Source organism: Solea senegalensis, linkage group LG20, assembly GCF_019176455.1.
Source record: "Solea senegalensis isolate Sse05_10M linkage group LG20, IFAPA_SoseM_1, whole genome shotgun sequence".
In the NCBI taxonomy this organism is placed as follows: Eukaryota; Metazoa; Chordata; class Actinopteri; order Pleuronectiformes; family Soleidae; genus Solea; species Solea senegalensis.
The window spans coordinates 13979601-13999522 of NC_058039.1; the positions used below are offsets into that span (position 1 = coordinate 13979601).

Below are 19922 nucleotides of genomic sequence, written 5' to 3' on the forward strand. Positions count from 1 at the left end.
CTCTCTCTCTCACTCTGTATCCTCATCTTGCAGGTTGCAGGATCAAGATCCAGTTTTCGAGGCTACCCATATCATCACCATTATTATAAGTGTTATAATAAAAAGTCGATATCATTGACTGTATAAACTTGTAACATGATACAGTTGTTGTGTATCTGCTCCTGATCTATCTCTCTCTTTTGTCTCTACCTCATCTCCCTCTTGTCCTTTCTCTCCCCCACCTCTCCGCTGTCCCCCATTTTCCTTTCACCCCAACTGGTCGAGGCAGATGACCGCACATCTCTGAGCCTGGTTCTGTCAGAGATTTCTTCCTGTTAAGAGGGAGTTTTTTCTCTCCACTGATGCCTAGTGCTTGCTCATTGTGTGAACTGGTGGGGTTCTCTGCTCTCCTTTATGTTGTCTATGTACAGTGCCTTGAGATAATATTTGTTAAGATTTGGCGCTATACAAATAAAATTGAATTGAATTGTTAGGGAGGAAGCCATACAACATTTCGTTCGTCTAATGGCAATAAAGAAAAATCTGATTCCTCATCCATATTGTTCTGCTGATGGGATCAGTTCCACTGAGCATGGCAGAGCTATACAACACTTTTGGGCTTCCCTTTCGCTTCCTCCAGCACCCTCTTGTCCTGCTGCATCCTTCTCCTCCATCTGTAGAGCATGACCCTGGGTGCCACAATATAGAACTCTTTTAGTCTATGTAAAATGAAACCGATGCATGCTCTTGGTACACACAGATTAAATACACACAATAAATCTCTCTCTGGTTCGAGGTTCTTGGTCTTCCGTGTCGCTTTCATCCTGACTCAGTGTGCAATTTTGCACCTCTTTTTGAACTTTGAGTGTGAAAGGAGTGGATACACACCTAGTTGGACACACCTACACCTTCACACCTTTGGAAGAGAGCCTGGCGTGTGGGTGGCGGCCCTGACCTATTGTCTTAGCTTGATGGGCCATCATGATAGACAAAAGAGCCGCCTGCCTTGACGGCTACCATGAGAGACAAAAGAGGCCCTGTTTGTTGTGTGAATGGGGTTACACTACAGCAGCAGTACAAAGTTATGTTTCAACTGACTTACTGAAGTCATTCATCCACTTCAGCATTAGTAAAGTAGTGACGTAAAGGCATAAGATATAAATGATGCCATATTTACATACTATTTACATATTTTTATTTACAAATTAATATATTTACACTATATATTATTGAGTTAGGGTGCTGGGAAGATGGTGTTGGTGGTGGTGGCTGCAGCGGTGGCAGCAGCAGCCTCCTCGCGCTCTCTGTCCTTCATTGCTGACAGCCACTGCTCCACAGTCCCCCCGTCAGCCTGGGCACAGAAGGTCCCCCGTTTGTAGCGGCTGTGGCCATACTGCTTTGTCTTTGGCTGGCCACAGCGCCTGCACATAAATTGGGGAACCTTCCTGTAGGGCTTTGCGAAGTTCCGTAGCTCCTGGGCACGACGCTCCATCTCAGCGTCGACCCGGCGCCTCCAGGCAGTAGATCGGGGAATGGCTCCAGCGATGGTGACTGGAGTGACGGTTGGAGCAGTGGCTTTTGTAGAAGCTGGTTCCACTGGTGGGGCTGACACTGAGGAGGTGGTGGCACTCTGGTGGTCGACGATGAGGTCAAACAGTTCCGGGGCCAGCGGCCCTCTGATAGTGACAGCCAGGCCCGAGGCATCTGCGGGCAGGTGGTGCGCAAGGGGCTGGTCTGGCTGTTGGGGGTCCTGCAGCAGAGTCCGTGGGGCAGGCAGGGGCTCCGCTGTGGTCTGGGGAGCGCTGGACCCCGGAACTGCGATGGTGATGGTGTCCCTCGTCATCGCCTTGCTCCTCTGATTGTGCCTTACAAGAAAAAAAAAACGGACAAGAAACAATGTATGATTTATCATGACAAAGATATTAATCATGACAACAAACACACACACACATCAGTGCTGCAAGCCAAAGCATATTGACTTACCACATCGACAGGGTCTGCTGATTGACATCATACAGCTGGACCCGGGTGCACGCCATGAGGGCAGGACAGTTGACCACGTTGTCCTGGATGTGCTTGTAGTCCCTCATGACGCCAGCCCAGCGGTTGTTGTGGACCCCGGTGAGCGTCCTGGTGTCACGGGTGTGAATGCGGCACAGCTCCAGCATGATGGCTTCAACAAGCCTGCTGGCTTTAGGAGACTGTGCCGCTCCTGTGCCCTGACTCAGGGTGACACTGGAGAGAGAGAGAGAGCGAGAGAGAAGCGAACGTGTTAGTTACTGACTATAGCAGGCTGTAAAAAAACCCAAAAAACTATTAATGCAGTTAGTGCTTACCACTTCACACTCTCCACTCCTGGTGCGTGAGCGTGCCGGTTGCTGGTCTTGAAGCGGCCTTGGACCAGCCTGTCCTGGTGGCAGCGGCGGGGGAGAGTCACTGGTGCCTTGTCCCTCTCAGTCAGCTTCTCCCAGAGAGTGACAACCTCCCTGGACTGACGAGCGGTAACGAAGGCATGTTGACGCAGCTCCACGAGGCTGTGGGCCAGGGCCACCACGTGTTGGTAACCGGGGTGACCGTCTGGCCCAATGACGTCCTGAAAAAAAGCACAACACACAGACGCTGCAAGCGGTGTCCTCGAGTGCCCAGAGAGGCGCCTCCAAATAAAATGTATTATTATTATTATTTTTATAAGCAAACACCATGGCAAATGTCGTGGTGGGGTTTCTTGAGAAAATCAAATAAGTTTCTATCTTGGTATTGTTACAGCAAAATTAAAGAGTTGAAGCCGTTGTCCTTCAGATCAAAACACATTTAATTCTGGATCCACAATTAAACACCAAGGTGAGCACACAGCAAGACGCTGTGACACTGACCTTACAGTCGCAGAGCATCACTTATTTATACAGTGAAAGTTGGTCACACCCCTCACTACCCCTCCTTCTTACAACATGTTTTTCCCCCATTAGTTCATGCCGAGCTATTTAAAGGTGTTTTAACTTCTGTTCTCGCTCTGATTAATTACTTTTACTGCAGCTCAAACATTTTTATGGAAAACTTGGGCTCTAACCCAAGTACATGCAGAGTCTGCTCGTCCGTGAGTGACTGCCAAATGTGGTGATATCCAAGATAATGCAGGAATCATACCCTACAGTTCACGCGGCAAACAGTAAGCTCACTACACACCAACATGAACGTTTCACACACCAAACTGGCTTGTACGTGAACTGTTTCAGCAGCTCCTCTCTGCAGCATCTCTGCAGCACACTTAATGTTGGATCAATACAAAAGCAGTTTACATTTATTAAGATATACGAAACAGAGTATATTTATAAGAATATAGATTATTATTTACTCGATTGTCATTAGTTTTAGACTGATTTTACTCATCATGAATATGAAATGTTAACAGGCAACTGTCCACTCACTTCATCCTCCTCAGCCTGCTGCACCTCCATCCTGTTGTCCTCGGGGGGTAGGGGGGGTGGGGGAGGTCCCAACTGGGATGACGAGGCCTCAGGCACAGGCACACTGTGGGGCTCCTGGAGGAGAGTGTCATGATGGACCAGGAGACGGATCTCTTCTGGCTCCTCATCGGTCAGCGTGCCGTCGTCGTCGTCGTCGTCCTCGGCCTCGTCGGTCCCTTCCGGAGCGTTGGGACACTGCTGCAGCACAGCGCCCGACTGGGAGTACAAATACTCCACCCCCAAGAGTTCCCCTGCAGAGAGCGAGTGAGAGACACACACAAACAAGCATGAGCAAATGCTATAAGACAACAGCAACAAACGCTCTGTCGCTGATCTCTCTGTACCTGTGTACGCCCTGGGCTGGGTGTAGTCGTCAACCGGCTTGAGCCCCTTGACCTCCTGTGCCAGCTGGTTGAACGCGTGCTGCAGCTGGGCACTGTAGCACCGCAGCGCCGCTCCTTGACCTCCCTCGACTGCCGCTCGTCCACGGTCTTCATTCCACCGCACCAGGCCCTCCAGCAGGTGCACCTGGAAGTGTACGTCACTCGCAGATGTACCTCGAGGTGAAAGAAGAGAGCAAAGTGTTAGTGAGCAATTTAAAAAAAACAAATAATAAAAACAAAACAAGATGTAAATATGTTGTAAAAAGATTTACCTGGAATGAAGCGGCACTGGTGCAGGTTGAAGGACTCGAGGGAAGTGGAGCCACGTGCGCACCGGTAGGCGGGGAGCCTAACACCGCCCTTGGTGAGCTCACCTGTCTTGGTGTACAGCTCCACCCCCTCCGGGTCCTGGATGCAGTCGAGGTGACGGCGCTGTGCGCTCCAGATCTCCTCCATGCAGGCGCGGTCGATCAAAGGGACGCCCATGGTGTCCGTCATGTCCCAGAAGGCGTCCAGCACCTCCCGGAGGAGCCGCTCTGTCTCCACTGTACCCCTTGTACGGCGTCGACAATGCCGAACGAGCTCCATGGCGGACAGCTTGATGTGGGTGTCCTCCCCCTCCACGCACTGTTTGGCCTTTCTCAGGCGGGCGACGTCTCCGGCGTCCCACTCCAAAATGGCAAAGGACAGCCTCGACATGAAGAGGCCGTAGAGCTGGTGGCTGTCTGTGGTAACACCCCTCGCGAAGCGTCGCATGAGTTGCCCCACGTCGAGCCTGACCACCAGCTCGTGCCACTCGTGGAACATGTGGTGTACTGATGACGTACCCACGGTGGCACAGCAGTCCTGGTCCACGTACATGACCTTGGGAGGGGCCTTTCCGGCTTCTTGATACCGCCGCATCAGGCCGGCCGCCATGTTGGCCAGTCCGTCCCCCTCGGCTGCCGTGAGGACGGACACGAGTACCTGCCCGTACTCGTTGCCAACGTTGGTCATCCAGGCGGCCGAGTCAGCGGCAGCGCCTGCAAGCTTTTTGGTGATCTGCAAGACACAGCACAAACACACATTTAGACACACAGCACAACAACGTCATACAGGGTGACGGCACAGTGGAGAGAGGGAGAGAGAGAGAGAGAGAAATCTCACCTTCTTGGTGGAGTCCATCTTAAGAATGTCACCAAAAATGGACGTCACCCTGGCCTTGGTGTCGTCCAGCCTGGTCATGGCATCCAGAACGTACACAAAGCTGAACCAGGCGAGTCCGGGCACCTTCACCAGGTCTGGGATCGACACCTCCTTTGGTTCCGCTCCAGGTGCCCTCAGCTTGTCAAGCACGGAGAGGTACTGGATCGACCGCACCATCCACTCCCTGGAGTGCTGCTCCACCAGGGAGGCACGGAGGCGAGCCACACTGTTGCCCAGGGTGCGCTGCTTCAACAGCCCGATCACCGCCTTGTCACAGGACAACCTGGGGTGGAAACAGAGAGTGTACAGACAACAGAGACAAATATAGTTAACTACTACTACTACAACAACAAAAAAATGCATTGTCGAGGAAATGTTGAATGCCTTAAAGTGACATACTTGTACGTGAGAACAGCTGGGAATTGCTCGCGGTGCGCGACGTCCAGCTGGTCTAAGATGTCCCGTGACCAGCTCACAATCTTCTTATGACAGGCGGGGCACTCAAGGCACTCTGTGGCCATAAAGTACCACCCACTCCTGTCCAAGACCCTCCGGACAGTCTTGTATAATCCAGCGCCCATCAGTTTCCGCCCATCGGCAGGGCACTTCAGACGATATGCCCACATCCGATAGGGCATCCACAGAAAAAAGGGGCGCTGGAAAAAGGCGTGAGCATTGGCGGGGGGCTGTGTGTAGAGGGGCTGGGCGCCAGGTGGGTGCCACCACAGTTTGAGCGGCGAGGTGAGGACCACCTTCCTGCTGCTGGGTTCCCTCTGGAACAGCGCCCGGCCCACCCACTCCTGCTGCTCTTCTGGCAGCGTCTGCCTCCAGCTGACGGGAAGCAGCTGAAACACACACAGCACACAGCAGAGACACAGTTAGTGAGTGTGCAGCAGACAGGCACACATTAACACACACACACCATACCAACCTCTTTGCCGGAGGCAGGTTTCTGAGGAGCCATCAGTCCTGGCCCTTCCAGTGGCTGCTCGGAGGAGGAGAGAGAGGAAGAGGGGACCACAGCTGTTGGGGTGTCCCTGGACGTGCCTGACAACACATGTCAGTGTTAGGGCGATGCATTACAAGTGAATTCACATCAAAATGTACACTTACTGGGAGAGTCGACCTCGGCGGCAGCGGCAAGCAACTCAGCATCAGATGGGTCGGAGGAGGAGGTGCCTGGTGGCAAAGGACAACATGCACAGATGAAGCACTGGTGTACTGTTGAAAGCACAGGCTGTTTTGTAGACAGTGCAGTGCAGTTACCTGGCTGTGGCTCTGATTGTTTGTCCCGGGCCAGCACATACTTCTGGAAAGTATCCATCCTGGACCCAGCGCCTAGCTTCTTTTGCTTGTGTAACCAAGCCACAAAGCTGTAACAGAGCAAAGAAAAACACACATAATAAACACAGACACACATGCAGTGTACATACACACACACACACACGCACGCACACACTACTTACGTTCGACTCTCCCGGTCCCTCGCATTGTACAAGGACTTGTACGAACGGTGCGCGTGCTCACCAAACCCCAACAGCGTGTCATCCACCTCATTTGTACTCTGAAGAGATAAGATAGTCCTTTGCCGTGATGATCATCTGCAGAGGCTCTGCTGGCTGGAGGCTCCTCCACTCAGTGCCACATTGTTCCACTTCTTCAGAATGGTAACATAACGTTTTTACTAACTTTTACCTGTGATATCCTTCTGTGCATCTTCTCAGCTTACCTGTGCTTGTGTGTGTGCAATCCATGTGCCTCCAGGGCTCCTCCAGCAGTCCCATGTCATCTACAAAGCCTGAAACAAATAAATCTATACTTATAAATCTATACTCCATTCCCCCATGTCTGTGTTTGGGTCCAGGCCTATCAAGCCAGTAAAAATCCATAAACATACTGTAAAAAATATACATCTTAAATGTTCACCAACAAAGTGTGTGAGAGAGAGTCCAAAACTTAAAGGGAATTTGTGGCCAACACATTGACATTTAAAGGAATTCAATTTATTTGGTTAATTTTTTTAATTTTATTTTATTTTGCACAGTTAAAAGAAAAAATACAAACTTGACAAAGAATACAAAGTAACGCACAGTACAGGAAGAGGCAGAACACCAAGTGGGCTTATTTGAAGCCTCTACCTAAATAATATTAAAATGTGGCAATAAAAAAGAGATAACAAACTAATAACCACAAATTATATATAATAACAAAAAAACAAAACAAAACAAACATTAAACAAAAGTGTGAGTGTGTAATGTGTGCGTGTGTGTATATGTGTGTCTCCATGAGGGAAATATTGGTTTATACCCCTAAATGATTGCTTCCTTGAGCATGTTTGAATCAAAAATAAAACACAGAGACATGAACAACAATACATGAAGAAAAGCAAATTACAAAACAACCATTAAATAATCTTTTAATTGTCTTTTGTAGAATTTTATGGAAGAACAGTTTTTTGTCAGATGGGAAAAGCCATTCCACAATTTACTACCCCTAAATCTTATTGAAAATTGACCTCTGGAAGTAAGAAATTTAGGAAGATGAAGATCTGAGGATTGACGAGTTGAGTAGGAATGGACTTGTGAATTTGCTTAAAATACATCTTGAAATGCTTAGGAATATTCCTTTCACTTGAGTGTATGTTATACATAAAGACACATATTTGAAAAATATTGATGTTAAAAATAGCAAGAATTTGTAGTTTTTGAAATAAAGGAGCAGATGGGGTGTGTGACTCTGAGTTGCAATTCTAACAAAACGTTTCTGGAGGACCAAGATTTTGTTGAGAGTACTAGGAAAAGTACTTACCCAAACTATATTACAATATGAAAGATAGGGATAAATTAAACTGTAATATAGAATCTGGAGACAGTTTGTGGTGACAAGCTGACTGATCCTTCTAATTATACCAATAGATTTATTTATTTTTCTGCTAACCCAGTCAGTTTGTTCTTTCCAACTCAAACTCTCATCAACAATGATTCCCAGGAATCCTGTAGATGACACTTGAGGCATCTCAACAGACTCAATTGAAATTTTGGATAAATCCTTAGAATATGATTTTTTGCCACAGAAAATTATAAAGTTAGATTAGGCAGTTAAACCAACATTAGTATCCTTAATCAGTGAACTGAAATTTAATAAAATAATTCACCGGCTGCACCTTTGTTTTCAGTGAAGCCAGTATTTTAATTAACTGTTTTTCTTCATCTCTGATAATATGTCATTGCTATTTTATGTGACACATATCTTAAATATGGCATCTTTTGAAAATAATAAATTGGCTCGATTTTGAATGACAGATGATTGGAAGATTCTGATTGGTCAAATTACAAAACATGACTGACAGTTGACCCGCCCACTCGTAAGCCTCCCACGTTAAAGTTTTGGAAGGAGTTTACGGGGGAAGAAGTTTATCTGTCCGCTGTCCGACGACGGAGGAGCAGGGAGAGGTGTTTAAAGACGTCGTTGTTGGACCCAGTATTGGATAAGAGGGAAAAGGAGAAACTTGTGAAAGACAAAGGTAGGCTCAGCTAACCTGCTCACCTTAACCCTTCAATCTTTCTCTCATGTCACGTCATTAAAATCCACCTGTCGTCTGCACGCGAGCAATACTGTGTATAAACTCGGCGTTAGTATTGTCTGGTCATTGAGTGTTTGAGCCTCGCTTCAGAATTACCTAATGACCACTGTTTTAACTCGTGAAATAGATGGTGAATGACATGACATTGTAGATTTTGTCTCATGAGTAACATTTTCGTGTATAATATACAGCGTTTGTCATTTGTCTTATCTTCCTTACCACTAATTCATCATTTATGATTTGTGAATCCTATATCACTTGCGTTGTGTCCAGTTCTGTGTCTGTCATACTTCACATACACTCACCTGCCACTTAATTAGTTTCATAAGACACGTAATTAAGTTGTAGGAGTGGCACCTGGTTTAGGGATGTCAGGATTATATTTTTTTTGTGGTAAAATTATTGTCAGTGAATTAAACACAATATTACAATTATCGTGATTATTATGCGTCAATTGATTTTGCAACACTATGAATGTGTAAAATACCATGAACACTGCTTATAGGTCTTAAAATTGAATTTATTTATTTATATCTTTTGATGCCAACATAACTAAATAATGTAGCAACAAAGTAAAGTAACCAAAACGTAGAGGAAAAATGACAATAATCCCATTGAAGTATAGTTCAACTCATCACTGCTCTGTAAACAATAAAAAATGCTACATATTAACTATGAACGGCTACAGGACCTGGACTTAGGAGGCTTCTTTCTGTAAACTACAGTACACAAATATTTTTGAACATTAAATTATTTAAGTTATCAACTATCATCTATACCAAATGTTTAAGTTTATTGTAATTGTTTTAATAATTACTATTATTAATAATCTACTTGTATGTAGCCAGATATAAAACATATCTGTTATTGTGGTTTGTTTAGTTCATGATTAAATTACAATGACACAAATACATTTGTAATAAATGAAACGTACATCACATTACGTATAACGTAACCTTAAGTGAATGCCATTTTACTCATCGACATTGAAAATCAAACACGTGTTGTACACAATTAATTGCAAATGACACACTAACATTTAATTTCCTACCAATTCAACGTTTTGTTAGTTGAACTTTAATGTAATTCAACCCAGTTACTGTGCGTTTACCTTTAGTCTGGCGTACAGAGCCGCGGGGCTTTCAGTTTTGAAGTCAGTTCAGAGTGAGATTAATATGCCGTAGCATTTAATACTTCATTGTGAAATCAAATAATTGTGACATCTCTAGTCCAGTTACTAAAATTTCCCTTGTAATGTCTAAATTGCATCTAACAACTGCAAATAAATCAACTTATCATTTCAAGTTATTTTCCATTTTTAAAATAGGATAGAAAGAAAGAAATTGTTGTCCATACCATACATAAAATTAGTCTTGTAGCCTGCACAATGAACTTGAGGCATGGCAAACTCTTAAAGCTCAAACAGAGCTTTAAACAGCCCCCTCTTCACATTTCTTTTCTACTTTTCTTCTTTCCTAAGACAATGATCACAAGACAGTTGAGACAATGTTTCATGTAAAATAAAATAGGTACTAAATGTCTTCATTCCAATTCATATTTTTATTTACTAACAAATAACGTCTCGGCAGCCGTGTTCAAGCACTCCTTCACAACTGTCCCGTCACTGAATGTTTTTTTTTTTATGTTGCCCCAAAATCCATGCATTCTTCAGTGAACATTCATTTGCATGTTGCTGGGCTGTAAATTACTGTGTGATTAGTCGGGCAGATCTTTCATACTGTGCTTTCAGCTCGGTTGTTTTGTGCACTCTCACTTCGGACTGCTGAGTATATGTTTCCTCTAAGGATCTGTGTTCCATCTCGTATTGGCGCTTAACGTTCACACTTTTGATCAATGCAACTGTTTCACAACATATGAGACATAAAGGTTTAGTACTTGCTGTTGGAAGAATGAACATGTATTGCTCTGCGTCCATTCACTTAAGCTTGCTCTCTGTACGTTTTCTGAATCAACTTTGCTCACTTTTGAACAGGCCATGTCTGGTCATTCCACTCTGTTCAATGGATATTTTCTTTTTTGGACCATTCTCTGTTGGGCTGCAGTGATTTATTCATTGGTCGATTTCTAGATTAGTCGCCAACTTGTCCTCACAGTAGCCTCTGAACCTGATATGAGGAGGAGGACAAGGCCAGTCAGTGTGAATGTTTTCACACACTACTTTATTGTTAAAGGTTTGCTACCCTTTTTTTACATTACATTACATGTCATTTAGCAGACGCTTTTATCCAAAGTGACTTACAATGGAATTGAGTTAAGTCAGTGAGGGGTGGAATCGAACTTGCGACGATGATGTTTTTTGCACATAGGGTAGCCACTGAGCCACTCTCCCCCCCCTCCCCCCCCTTTTCTACAGTGGAGGTGAGTAAGCTGTTGATGTTGTTGACCAGTTAAGCCTAGGTTATCTCAGCCTAGATTATGGTTTTTGAGTAATAATAATACAACCATGTTATTGTCATGTTTTGTGTTCTAATGTCAAATTGTTATTTTTGCACTGAAAATAATTTGTAGTTTTTTTAGAAATTATATTATAAAACTGGTATCGAAGTGTCAATCAGGAGCCAGTATCGAAATGAAGGTATTGGTACCGGTATGTTGCACATTCTACAGCTAAGGCGTGAAGCAAAGGTGTAGTATTGTTCACTGGTGCCAACAATCGCTCGAGGCCGATTGACATCAGCTGACACTACATCTGGCTTAGATAGCCATGAAGATATGGAAGTACATAATTGTTTATTAGTCTCACCATGATGTCACTCTCTGGTTTACATATGAAAAATGGATGTAGCTGAAAGAAATTGTGCGATGGGAGTTTTAATGTAGTGTCAATGAGTTCTGGCTGTGAAGGCAGTTGCGATAATGAAAGTGCCTTTCCTGGCTTTTGCATATGGTGGGACCCAGGCCACAGTCCCAGAGATTAGAGTTCTGTCCTCATCCACAAGTTTTGGTAATAAGAACACGTCATCATCGACACACATTATACACAGAATAAGCAGACGGAGCTCACTGACTTACTCCATGTAACGATTCATTACTGTCACTGACTGTATTGTGGAAGCTGGGGAGTCTCCAGCGGGTGACGAGCACGCACCGACATAGCCTTTCTCTTCCGATGAAAGGCGCAGCGGTGGTGGAATAACTGTTTTGCAGTTATTTCGTTAAATTCGTCAAATTAGTCCGTAACTTTAGTTAGGAGTGTTTAAAACATCATAGACTGACGTGTGTTCATGTGTTCATGTCAGCAGCTGTGTGTCCTATTTACATCGCTGTGTTACATGAAGAAAATGTTCATCTGTGGAAAATGAATTTCAGTAATTTGCTCAAAGTAAGCAAGTGAGTCTCCCTCTCTCACTCACTCACACAGTAAAGTAAATAAAGTAACACACACACAGGTTTGTAGTCTGTGTGTGTGATGTTATCCACATATGTTGAAACGTACATGATGTATCAGCATGGTTTGTTACGGAATAATTCATGTTTGGCACTGTAAAGCTTAATATTGCAGGGCCTCCACCTGACAAGAGTTTGCGGAGTGCTCCGCAAATTCTCACAGCAGCTTGAGAGTTTGCACCGCGATCTGCAAACTTCCACGCCAAGTACATATTTATACATGCCGTCTGTGCATGAAATCAAGTGTACACCGTTATTTTGTGCGTACGCACGGTTTATACTGTACATGAGGCCCCAGGTGTTTAGCCCGTGTGGGCAGAATACTTGTCGAGAGAGTCACTATGTTAAACTATGTAAGTCATTCATACCTTAGCAATTTTAAGCCTGTTGGTTTCACCTGAGTCAAGGTGTGAAAGGTCATGGTTAGTTTCAATGATGATGATAAATTGTCTGCTATAGACCTCACCAGACCACAGTCAAGTGTGCAGTAGTGTCATGTTGATGAATGACTATTAATGTCCTTCCTTATCCAGTTGTTGTTACCAGATACTATGATGAATGTTACTGGAGTAGCTGTAAAATAACACTTTAACCAGTCCATCACAGGAGAGCTGCGTACAGCTGTGTATTATTAACTATGCTTCATTCAATACATTATTTACTGTCTCAATGAGTGTCTCAATGGTTAAGACTGGTACCCTGTGTGCGAAAGACATCATGGTCGAAAGTTCGACTCCACCCCTGGCTGATTGTAAGTCACTTTGGATTACGTAATGTAATGTAACAGCGCCAAACTTGCGAGTGGCCGGGAGGTGCATTACATCCATAGTGGTTTAGCACTACTGTAGAGAATGAATGGGAAAAGTTTTAGGGCCGTAGAGTAAAAAATTGCTTGGCCCGGCTTCGATATTGGCTAATCCCTGGCTTCTCCCTACAGGTCATTGTGCTGTATTTGTCCCTCTGTTTCAATTCTGGAGCTCAGCTGGTAATGCATTTAGAAGTTCTTCATGAAAGTAAAGTCAAACTTGTTGTCAGTTTCTTTTAAACATTCAAATATCTTGTATTGAGGCCAGTGTGAAGCTGGCAGGGGCAAGGTGGGCTTTTAACCCTGTCTCGGGTACATTTTCCGCATTAAGAGAGGCAGGCACTTCACCACTTTTCAGTTGCACTGCCAGGCTTGTTCTTTTGAAAGAAGCCATCGACCTGGAGAAGCCATCACTCAAAAGAGCAGGTGGCCTAAGACGCCAACTATCAGCCACCTACGATGCTGTCCTGAGCTCTCTTCCAAAAAGAAGGATCAACACTCCAACACAGAACAGCAAAGATGAACGCCAAAACTCACGCGATAGCAGACAGTTCATCGTCATCACTGATCCTTTCAACATGGCGCCTCCCGTGTGGCAGCCTGTTGCAGCAGCTCTTGCTACTTTCTAGCCTTTTTTCCTTTTAGACTCCGTCTTTTCCTACTTCTCTTAGTGTGTCTGCTTTACTTAACTACGGGCACCATGGGCCCCAAGTACACCGTGGTTGTTGTGGCCCTGTTGCTGTGTTTTTTTACACTTTCCGGCCGTGTCTGGGGATCCAGTGTGGAGCCACGGCTCTATTGTTTACAGTAGGGATCAGCTTTTGGCGCTCCACTATACAGCTGTGCTGCTGGAGCAGCGACCCGATGTCCCCCGTGGGCTGAGGAGGAGACGACGGGGGTGTCGCGCTGGAGCCCAGCACCGTGCGGGAAGGAGACGCTTCAGACCTGTTCCCCCGTCCATCATGATGGGAAATGTAAGATCTCTCCCAAATAAGATGAACGAGTTAGCGGCGCTGAGCTGGCGTGAGAGGGAGTGCCGGCACTGCAGCGTCATGCTGTTCACGGAGACATGGCTGACCGCGACTATCCCGGGACATGGTGTAATGGAAAATTACTATGCCATGTGCCATAAGATGTATTTCTGCCTGACGACGAGGCTATTGTTAACCTTCATCGTGTGCTGTCTGACCTCTGTGCATATGAAAGTGATAGCCTTTGTACACTGAAAGTTTAGACTGGCTCAAACTGTTTTTTTCTGTGCATCACAGTACAGGTTGAGGCGGGCTCTCACTGACACAAGACAGCCTGTACACTGCAGACTTCTCCTACCGCTCCCCCTCCTGTCACCTGCAGAAGTTCTCTGATGGCGCTGCAATTGTCGGCCTCAGCACCACGACTGAATTACACAGCGAACCTGGAGGCCTATATGCAGCTCCCAGTGACTGCCTTCAGGACGTGTTACTTCGGTAACACGTATACTAAAATTGGATCGATACAGAGAAGATTAGCATGGCCCCTGCGCAAAAAACGGTGCGCATTTTTCTAGTCCCGCCGGCGCCCCGCGGCGCCAGCCGCGGGGCAGCCCCGCCAGCTCGCCGGCCCCCGGGCCCCGCCGGCCGCCCGCCGCCGGTCCGCGCGCCAGCCTTTTGCGGCGCCACCGGTGACCCCGGCGCCGGTTCCGGCCGCGCGACGCGAAATTCGGAATAATCTGCCTTTTTAGTCGGCGGCGGGCGGACAGACAAGCCGAGAGTTCTTTTTTTCCGCCCCAGCGAGACAGGCGGACATACAACTCGAGTCCGATGTTCGCGAGTTCGCGTACCGGCCGCCCCGCCAGCCAGCAGCCAGCACAAAGCTGCCAAGGCTGCAACTTCCTTGCTGCGCAAGGTGTCATTACTTTGTAAGATGTAAGTGTAATGATGAGATAATGGATAGATCGTCATGTTATTATTATTATTATTATTATTGTCGTTGTTGTTGTTGTTGTTGTTGTTGTTTGTTGTTGTTGTTGTTGTTAATACAATAATACTGACACCAACCATTAATGCTTATGCCTGCAGACTTGAAAATGGTGGGTGACTCTGTCGGCCGGAGCATCGGCCGCTCCTCCAGCGATTGCTCTTCTGAATATTTCTTCTGTTCCAATGTCAACTCCAAAGTCGCGAGTTCAAATCCAACCTCCCCCAGTCAACTCCAAAGTCGCGAGTTCAAATCCAACCTCCCCCAGTCAACTCCAAAGTCGCGAGTTCAAATCCAACCTCCCCCAGTGAACTGGTTTAGAAAGCGCCAATGTGATTTCATGATGCTACAATGTGTGTGCGTGCAATAAAACTTTAGACCTTCATTTATTGTTGTTCATTCATTTATTAAATGTCAATACATACATTTATGCCTGAGCAGCAACATTGGTTTGACATTGTTTTGATATGGAAGCCATATTTCATTTTCCACTACACACATAACATTTACAACAGTTTGCGTGCCTTTAGGTCTCTCATCTCAGCCAGCCACTGCTTCACACTTTTGCCGGAATAAAGGGCACAGAAAGTTATCCCCTCAAACCTGCTGTGCCCAAAGTCTTTTTGTGATGGCTGGAGGCACAGCTGGCAGATGTGCGGCTTGTGCGGCTTGTGCTTCCGTCTACGGGTAGGAGGGACAGGGGTAGGAGGAGCGGGGGTAGGAGGTGCAGATGGGCCGGGGATGGAAGAGCTGGAGGAGACGGGACGACACTTGCGCTTCCTCCCCAAAGGCTCAGGAGGAGGAGGAGGACGACGACACTTGCGCTTCCTCCCCAAAGGCTCAGGAGGAGGAGTAGTAGGAGGAGGAGGAGGAGGAGGAGGAGGCCCCAGCCTCGACCTGCCCCGCCTTGGCTTTGTTCATCCTCCAGAGAGTCGTTCTGGGAATTGCCATGGTGTACACATCCGCGAGCCACTTACGAGCCGTGCGTCCCCCCGGGCCCTTCGCCAACTCGCAATACATGTCTCCCTTGTACAAGGCATGTCCCGTGTCCAGGTTCATGGGCTGCTTGCCACAGTTAGCGCAGGCGGCTCCCGGCTCGCGTGTCGGAATCTCTTTCGCTTCCTCCAGCATCCTCTTGTCCTGCTGCATCCTTCTCCGTTTGTAGAGGGTGGCCACCTTCCTTTTGGCTGCTGCGCGCGGATGGATGACTCTTCTTCCCGGTGCCGGGGGATGCCATACACACGTATCAAAGGCATGTTTAGCTTTCTTTGATAGCTAAACAGAAAGCTCAGAAACTTTTAAAAAAAAAAAGAAAAGGAGAAAAAAGAAAAGAAAATGGATGTTCACCAAACACGGAGTAAACGCCAAGTGCAAAGAGCAAAACAACAACAATTCTGACCACAGCTAAAATGTTTCTTTCCCCTGTGGCCATAATCCTCTTCCATATGATCACGTCACGTATAACTTTCAAAACTTGGTCCAGAGAGCAAAGGGCAGGTACTATAGCACCACCTAGTGTCTATCTGTGCATGCCACTGCCCACATGTCTTGATTTTTTAACACGTTTTGATTAGACCAATAGTGACATGTAGGTCTAAATAAAATTAAATGAGTTTAATGCATTTTTGTGGTATATATTTCCAAACAAGAGTCACCTAGGCATCTCTTCACTAACACCTCTGTAATTTCACACAGCATCATCATACTTTGCACAGTTAATGTCCACAATGAACCAGATGCATGCACTTGGCACACACAGATTAAATACACACCCTCTGGCTCGGGACAGTCCTCTCTCTCTGGTCTGTTGCAAAACCAAGAATGTATTAACATAAAAAACTATGAACATATTTATGTACTATTTACATATTTTTATTTACATATTTACAGTATATACACATTTTTTAGGGTGCTGGGAATATGGTGCGGTTAGGGGTGGTGTTGGTGTTGGCGGGGGCGGTGGATGCAGCAGCAGCGGCGGCGGCGGCGGCGGCGGCGGCAGCAGCAGCAGCAGCAGCAGCCTCCTCGCGCTCTCTGTCCTTCATTGCCGACAGCCACTGCTCCACAGTCCCCCCGTCAGCCTGGGCACAGAAGGTCCCCCGTTTGTAGCGGCTGTGGCCATACTGCTTGGTCTTTGGGTGGCCACAGCGCCTGCACATGAACTGGGGAACCTTCTTGTAGGGCTTTGCAAAGTTCCCTAGCTCCCGAGCACGACGCTCCATCTCAGCGTGTACCCGGCGCCTCCAGGCAGTAGAGCGGGGAACGGCTGGAACGATGATGGCTGGAGCGACGGCTGGAGCAGTGGCTGCGGTGGTGGTGGTGGTGGTGGTGGTGGTGGTGCTGTCCACTGAGGAGGGAGGTGGTGGTGGTGGTGGCGGCGGCGGCGGCGGCTGACGCTGAGGAGGTGGTGGCACTCTGTTGGTCGACAATGAGGTCAAACAGTTCTGGGGCCAGCGGCCCTCTGATAGTGACAGCCAGGCCCGAGGCATCCGCGGGCACGTGGTGCTCAAGGGGCTGGTCTGGCTGTTGGGGCTCCTGCAGTGGAGCCCGTGGGGCAGGCAGGGGCTCTGCTGCAGTCTGGGGAGCGCTGGGCCCCGTAACTGCGGTGGTGATGGTGTCCCTCATCATCGTCTTGCTCCTCTGATTGTGCCTTACAAGAAATAAAAAACGGACAAGAAACAATGCATGATTTATCATGACAAAGATATTAATCATGACAACAAACACACACAAACACACACACACACACACACACACACACACATCAGTGCTGCGAGCCAAAGCATATTGACTTACCACATCGTCCTGGAGTCCTGGGTGTGAACGCAGCACAGCTCCAGCATGATGGCTTCAACAAGCCTGCTGGCTTTAGGAGACTGTGCCGCTCCTGCGACCCAGGGCACTGCAGAGAGAGAGAGAGAGAGAGAGAGGAGAATGTGTTAGTTACTGACTATAGCAGGCTGTAAAAAAAAAAAAACTGTTAATGCAGTGACTTTGTACCGCTTCACACTCTCCACTCCTGGCGTGTGAGCGTGCCGGTTGCTGGTCTTGAATCGACCTTTGACCAGCCTGTCCTGGTGGCGGCGGGGGAAGATCACCGGTGCCTTGTCCCTCTCAGTCAGCTTCTCCCAGAGAGCGACAACCTCCCTGGACTGACGAGCGGTGACAAAGGCGTGGTGACGCAGCTCCACGAGGCCCTGGGCCAGGGCCACCACGTGTTGGTAACCGGGTTGACCGTCTGGCCCAACGACGTCCTGAAAAAAAGCACAACACACAGACACGGCACATGATGCGACGCTGCAAGTTTCTTGAGAAAATCAGCAAAGTTTTGATCTTGGTACATCAGCTATTGTTACAGCAAAAATGTGAGTGCAGCACACTTAATGTTGGTTCAATACAAAAGCAGTTTACATTTATTAAGATATACAGTATACAGACTGATACACAGATACACAGTATATTTATAAGAATATAGATTATTAATAACTTGATTGTCATTATTTTTAGACTTTTTTTACTCATCATGAATATGAAATGTTAACAGGCAACTGTCTACTCACTTCATCCTCCTCAGCCTGCTGCACCTCCATCCTGTCGTCCTCGGGGGGTTCGGGTGGTACGGGGGGTGGTGGAGTTCCCAACTGGGATGACGAGGCCTCACGCACAGGCACACTGTGGGGCTCCTGGAGGAGAGCGTCGTGATGGGCCAGGAGACGGATCTCCTCCGGGTCCTCTGGCTCCTCCTCCTCAAAGCCCTCGTCGGTCAGTGTGCCGCCGCCGCCGTCCTCGTCGTCCTCGGCGTCGTCGGTCACTTCCGGAGCGTTGGGACACTGCTGGAGCACAGCGCCCGTCTGGGCGTACAAATACTCCACCCCCAAGAGTTCCCCTGCAGAGAGCGAGTGAGACACACACACAAACACACATGAGCAGATGCCCCAAGACAACAGCAACAAACGCTCTGTCGCTGATCTCTCTGTACCTGTGTACTCCCTGGGCTGGGTGTAGTCGACAACCGGCTTGAGCCCCTTGAGCCGATGGGCCAGCCGGTTGAACACGTGCTGCTGCTGGGCACTGTAGCACCGCAGCGCCGATCGCTGACCTCCCTGGACTGCCGCTCGTCCGCGGTTTTCATTCCACCGCACCAGGCCCTCCAGCAGGTACACCTGGAAGTGTAAGTCACTCGCAGATGTACCTAGAGGTGAAGGAAGAGAGCAAAGTGTGAGTGAGAAGCAATGTATAAAAAAAAAAGAAAGAAAGAAAGAAAGAAATAAATAAATAAAGAAAGAAAGAAAAAACAAGATGTAAATGTGTTGTAAAATGAATGACCTGGAATGAAGCGGCACTGGTGCAGGTGGAAGGACTCGAGGGAAGTGGAGCCACGTGCGCACCGGTAGACGGGGAGCTTAACACCGCCCTTGGTGAGCTCACCTGTCTGGGCGTACAGCTCCACCCCCTCCGGGTCCTGGATGCAGTGGAGGTGGCGGCGCTGTGTGCTCCAGATCTCCTCCATGCGGGCGTGGTCGATCAACCGGACGCCCAGGGTGTCCGTCATGTCCCAGAAGGCGTCCAGCACCTCCCGGACGAGCCGTTCTGTCTCCGCCGCACCCCTCGTACGGCGTCGACAATGCCGAGCGAGCTCCTTGGCGGACAGCTTGATTTGGGCGTCCTCCCCCTCCACGGACTGCTTGGCCTCTCTCAGGCGGGCGACGTCTCCGGCGTCCCACTCGAAGATGGCAAAGGACAGCCTCGCCATGAAGAGGCCGTAGAGCTGGTGGCTGTCTGTGGTGACACCCCTCGCAAAGCGTCGCATGAGGTGCCACACGTCGAGCCTGACCACCAGCTCGTGCCACTCGTGGAACATGTGGTGTACTGACGACGTACCCACGGCGGCACAGCAGTCCCGGTCCACGTACATGACCTTTGGAGGGGCCTTTCCGGCTTCGCTGTACCTCCGCATCAGGCCGCCTGCCATGTTGGTCAGTCCGTCCCCCTCGGCTGCCGTGAGGACGGACACGAGTACCTGCCCGTACTCGTTGCCAACGTTGGCCATCCAGGCGGCCGAGCCGGCGGCAGTGCCTGCAAGCTTTTTGGTGATCTGCCAGACACAGCACAAACACACATTTAGACACACGGCACAACGACGTCATACAGGGTGAAGG

General features: G+C 47.9%; 1 protein-coding gene and 1 pseudogene across 1 annotated transcript; one reads left to right on the forward strand and one right to left on the reverse strand.

Moving 5' to 3' along the window:
- Nucleotides 1-1157: 1157 nt before the first annotated feature.
- LOC122786817 lies at nt 1158-6335 on the reverse strand. Its single transcript, XM_044053313.1, has 11 exons — nt 6278-6335; nt 6125-6190; nt 5943-6058; nt 5411-5856; nt 4973-5294; nt 4099-4867; nt 3788-4000; nt 3405-3694; nt 2316-2572; nt 1963-2214; nt 1158-1844 (listed from the first exon to the last, which is right to left on the reverse strand). The coding sequence occupies exons 1-11, from the start codon at nt 6333-6335 to the stop codon at nt 1214-1216; spliced, it is 3420 nt and encodes a 1139-aa protein (XP_043909248.1). The 3' UTR covers nt 1158-1213.
- Nucleotides 6336-14262: 7927 nt separating this feature from the next.
- Nucleotides 14263-14349, forward strand: LOC122786965 (annotated as a pseudogene).
- Nucleotides 14350-19922: the final 5573 nt, after the last annotated feature.

Bases quoted from the DNA above. Each gene is read 5' to 3' on its own strand.
- LOC122786817 (XM_044053313.1), bottom strand. From the start codon at position 6,335: ATGGATACTTTCCAGAAGTATGTGCTGGCCCGGGACAAACAATCAGAG. The intron at 5,857-5,942 runs GTTGGTATGGTG...TGTGTGTTTCAG, and splicing joins AACCTGCCTCCGGCAAAGAG to CTGCTTCCCGTCAGCTGGAG. The intron at 1,845-1,962 runs GTAAGTCAATAT...TTTTCTTGTAAG, and splicing joins CAGCAGACCCTGTCGATGTG to GCACAATCAGAGGAGCAAGG.